The sequence below is a fragment of the Sprattus sprattus genome (assembly GCF_963457725.1).
Source record: "Sprattus sprattus genome assembly, chromosome: 5".
In the NCBI taxonomy this organism is placed as follows: Eukaryota; Metazoa; Chordata; class Actinopteri; order Clupeiformes; family Clupeidae; genus Sprattus; species Sprattus sprattus.
In genome coordinates, this window is record NC_137924.1 from 42,170,383 (window position 1) to 42,175,382 (window position 5,000).

The 5,000-nt window shown below is 47.1% G+C and overlaps 1 protein-coding gene across 1 annotated transcript in view; it reads right to left on the minus strand.

The window, feature by feature from the left end:
* Positions 1 to 5,000, minus strand: part of LOC308366211 (tetratricopeptide repeat protein 28-like) — a gene marked incomplete at its 5' end in the record, with an annotated part of 109,092 nt that overhangs the window by 93,575 nt on the left and 10,517 nt on the right. Inside the window, one exon of the mRNA XM_080839846.1 lies at positions 3,620 to 3,767. Within this exon, the coding sequence (XP_080695972.1) occupies positions 3,620 to 3,767 (148 nt within the window). The remainder of the gene's footprint in view (positions 1 to 3,619; positions 3,768 to 5,000) is intronic.

A 5,000-nucleotide genomic window follows, 5' to 3' on the forward strand; every position in this document is an offset into this window, starting at 1 on the left:
GATCAGAGAAGACTGCGGAAAAGAGTGTGGAGTAGGGGGAGAGGAGAGGGGAGAGTAGAGGAATGTTTTGCTGCATGGCTCAGTGCTGTAGGAGCTATATTTTTGAGTGTGAATCTGTATGTGTGTATATGTGTATGTGTGTGTGTGTATCTCTGTGAGCTGGATGTAGCTGTATGTACCGGGTGTGTGTGTGTGTGTGTGTGTGTGTGTGTGTGTGTATGTGTGTGTGTGTGTGTGTGTGTGTGTGTGTGTGTGTGTGTGTGTGTGTGTGTGTGTGTGTGTGTGTGTGTGTGTGTGTGTGTGTGTGTGTGTGTGGATGCGTGTGTATTTGTGTGTGTATGTCTGAAAGATGTATCTATGTGTGTGTGTTTGTGTATCATTGTGTGTGTGTGTGTGTGTGTGTGTGTGTGTGTGTGTGTGTGTGTGTGTGTGTGTGTGTGTGGCTGTGAGGTTGGGGTGTGTGTATGTGGGTACGGGCCTGTGTTTATATGTGTGTGAGTTTTATATATGTGTGTGTGTATGTGTGTGTGTGTGCGTCTGTGTGTGTGTGTGTGTGTGTGTGTGTGTGTGTGTGTGTGTGTGTGTGTGTGTGTGTGTGTGTATGTGTGTCGGTGTGTACGCCTGTGTGTGTGTGTGTGTGTGTGTGTGTGTGCGTGTGTGTGCTTGTGAGCATGTGTGCGTGTGTGTGTACGCCTGTGTGGGTGTCTGTGTGTGTGTGTGCGTCTGTGTGTGTGTGTGTGTGTGTGTTTGTGTGTGTGTGTGTGTGTGTGTGTGTGTGTATGTGTGTCGGTGTGTACGCCTGTGTGTGTGTGTGTGTGTGTGCGTGTGTGTGCTTGTGTGCGTGTGTGCGTGTGTGTGTACGCCTGTGTGTGTGTCTGTGTGTGTGTGTGTGTGTGTGTGTGTGTGTGTGTCTGTGTGTGTGTGTATGAGCGTGTGTCAGTTCCAAGACAACACTCCTTCCCAGACAAACGCGAGCCCTTCCAGCGGAGCCCCGGTGTTTGGGGAGACGGAGTGACTCCCAGATATTACTGTCACAGCAAAGTGGCCACGAGAAAACAACGCCCAGCGAGGGAGCGCGCGCGCTGCAAAGGAGGCCGCCTGCAGACTCCACTCCCTGTTGAGCACTGAGCCACTCAAGCTCCTCCAGAACTAGGCCAAGTCCTCCTCCTCCTCGCTCACACCAGTACTGGTATCAATAGGGCACATGGCATTAGAATTGAACACAGACTTGAATAACTGTAGCGTTTTTAAATTCCAATGATACGTGGTATACTGTATATCTAGTTTTAACCCTTGTTTACACTAGTTTAACTAATCCAGATGTGCAACACGTCTCTGATTAATTATAAACCAGTTTAAACCTTAGATTTACTAACCCTAGATTATCTCTTAACCAGAATTAATTTAATCCATGTTGGTGCAACCCAGCCATAGTCTCATAACGCATAACATATTCAGTGATGGTGATTAAAAATGCCCGTCAATCAGTATCAGTATTGTTATTATTAGCATTCTGAGCGATCTTAAGGATTTCTCAGAATAGACATTCCTCACATATTTATTCAACTATGTCCACTGAGTGAGTTGTACTATGGATGTGTTAGTAAAAGCCGTCCTTGTATAAGCAAGGACATATTTGCTCTGAGGATAGACAAACAACGAGAGGTTGACTCATCCAAGAGGACAGCCTAGGATAAATGGTGGGGAGTTACAAGCCATGAACACTCCTCCCTGTCCTTCCATCTCTCTCTCTCTCTCTCTCTCTCTCTCTCTCTCTCTCTCTCTCTCTCTCTCTCTCTCTCTTTCCTTCTCTACTTCCCTCTCCCTCTCTCTCTTTCCTTCTCTACTTCCCTCTCTCTCTCTCTCTACCACCTTCTCTCTCTCCTTCTCTCTCTCTCTCTCACTACCTCTTTCTCACTCTCTTTCTCTCTCTCTCTTTCTCTCTCCTTCTCTCCTTCTCCCTGCTTGGCTGTGTATGTGAGCACACTCCTAAAAGCCTGAGAAGGAGCCTTGGCAGCCGTCGAGGTGAGAATGAAATGACAAAGCTAAAGCCATCTCCAGATTAATGCCTCCGGGCACGGAGCGACACGCAGGCAGAGAGAGAAGAAGGAGAGAGAGTGAGTGATAGACAGACGGATGGGGAGAGAGAGAGAGAAAGAAAGAGGGAGAGAGAGAGAGAGAGAGAGAGAGAGATATGCATTGTAACTCTGTCTTCTTGATGTGTTATAGTGACTGTCACAGGCTTTGAATGGGGCAAAAATATGAGCAGTACAAATGCAGCAGAAAATACACATATACACACATACACACACACACACACACATGCACACACGCGCACACAACAAATTCATTTTATGGCAAGCAAGCACATAGATATTAGCTGGTGCATCGGGGCCTGGCTGAATGATGTGACAGACAAGGTCCGCAGACGCCATAAAGAGCAGAATGTTTCCCTGTTCAATATTTAATGAGGTGGAAATCATATTAAGTGTGCAGGCAGGCACAGGCAGTCTATGGAGGGAAGGCAGGAAGGCTGCGACTCACTGACTATCTGTACCAATAAACAGTACCAGTATCAAGAGACTATCTCTCTGTGTGTGTGTGTGTGTGTGTGTGTCTGTGTCTGTGTCTGTGTCTGTGTCTGTGTCTGTGTCTGTGTCTGTGTTTGTGTGTGTGTGGGGGGGGGGGGGGGGTATGTGTGTGTGTGTGTGTGTGTGTGTGTGTGTGTGTGTGTGTGTCTGCGTCTGTGTGTATATGCATGTGCTAATGTCCAGACCTAACAAGGTGTTGTTGGTGTTGTGTGTCCATACTGGAGCACAGATTTAGCATCAGCAGTGATGGACAGAGATGAGCGAGACAGAGCAGGGCGGTGGCTGTGGAGGACAGCTGGACACGGACAAGGACAGACAGAGCAGGCACAGAAGAGGCAGGGGCCACACATAGACAGACAGATACACACTGATGGGCGAAAACAGAAAGGGAGAGAGGAGAGAGAGAGAGTGAGAGTGAGAGAGAGACAGAGAGGGAGAGAGAGAGACTGAGAGAGAGAGAGAGGGAGAGGGGGAGAGAGAGCTAGAGAGAGAGAGTGAGAGGGAGAGAGAGAGAGAGAGGGAGAGAGAGAGAGAGACAGAGAGGGAGAGAGAGAGACTGAGAGAGAGAGAGAGGGAGAGGGGGAGAGAGAGATAGAGAGAGAGAGTGAGAGGGAGAGAGAGAGAGAGAGGGAGAGAGAGAGAGAGACAGAAAGAGAGAGAGAGAAAGAGACAGAGAGAGGTGTCTGTAGGGTGTAGGCCATAATTGCAGCCCCTCTCGTGTGCTACCATCACAACAAAAACATAACAGTGGTAAATAAGAACCTTTGTTGGTGGAAAAGGTAGAGGTGGTAACTAGAACCCTAATGTCTGTTCTTCTCCTGATGCAGCAGCAGCACCAGCATAGCAGCGGTAGCAACAGCAACAGTGGTGCTAATGTCAGTAATGCGCAGTGGTTTCTTTATAACTGTGGCAGGTGAACCATATGTATCAGCAGCTGGAGCAGTAGGCTACTAGTCGTTGTGGTAGTTAGCTAACTGGAGATTGAAAAGCACTAGAAACGTTAGCGTTAGCACTAGCATTAGCCATACCTCTCATAGGGGACTTCATGGCGGCCTCCACCATGCCCACCAGCAGCTGCAGGCTCTTGGGGTCCTGCGCCAGCCCGGAGGCGAAGGCAGCCAAGGCGTCGGCATGACGACCTAGGTACTGAAGGGCAACACCCTGTCGGAAGTATGCCTGCATGGGACAGAGAAAACAGGAAGTGATATTAGCACAGCACATGAAAGTTGAGGCCTTTTGCGTGTCATAAGACAGGTTCTTAAACAGCAGCAGCTGTATTGTCTCTTTAAAATGTAATTAGAGAGGTTTTCAAATAATGAAGATGTCTTCGGATTTATTACGACGTCTCCCATGATTGCCCCGAAAAGTTAGCGTAATCAGTTGTCCTTCATGGCACAAATCCCCATAGCTGCACCACTGATTCCTTACAAACACATTTCACTGACGACTGTGTTTCTGTCCTGGTTAATTGGGGTATATATTAAATATAAGCACACACAGTGTAAACAAGACGGTCGATGAATTACTAACAAGTCTCCCATTGTTCAGCATTCATGAGAGCATTTATGTCTGTGTTTACTGCAGGGAATCCTTTGGCATACAAAGTTGTCAGTGTTGGGATTTGGGGATGCTGAGAACTTAGAGGAAGGCTCGGCAGCACCGTTAAAAATAATACGCGAAATTACCCTTTAATGCCAAATACTGACACAGTGCTGTCTTGCGAGCATATTTTCATTAGAACACGTAATCCAGTAAAAACACTCCACCAATGAGGATCAAATGAGACATTGGCTTTCCTGGCCGTTGTTCCAAAGTGACCGTAAGCCAATCGCAGCATTTAGTGTGATCAAAAGAGCCCCAGTTACTCCTTGGTGATTTCCAATCTGTCTGTCTTATACTGAGGTGATGCAAGGTTGGGGAATTCGGCACTGGGGAGACAAGGGATATCAAAGAGCCGCCAAATCTAATTTTATGAAAGCAAAACCTGTCTGAGGTTATTGGGAATATATGGGAAATGTAATAAATGTAATATTTGTGGGAGTTAAAACAAATAAATAAAGAAGAAGTGACGCTGGGAGAAAGTGGCAGGAGATGAAAACACGAGCAGACAGATTTTCATCTTATTCTCCCCCAGCTGCTAACCCCCAGAGACCAGCCGCTTCAAAATATTTACCCTAGTTTCTCTCAGTGCTCGAGCAGAAAAGCTTTTCTGTGCTTGTGTCCCTCCTCTCAGTCAACACAAGTGTGTGCACACACACACACACACACACACACACACACACACACACACACACACACACACACACACATACACAGAGCACTAACAAAACACACACTCATCTTTCTTCAGCTCCCCAACCATCACTATGTGCATACTAAATATAACAAGATACACACCCACACAGTTAC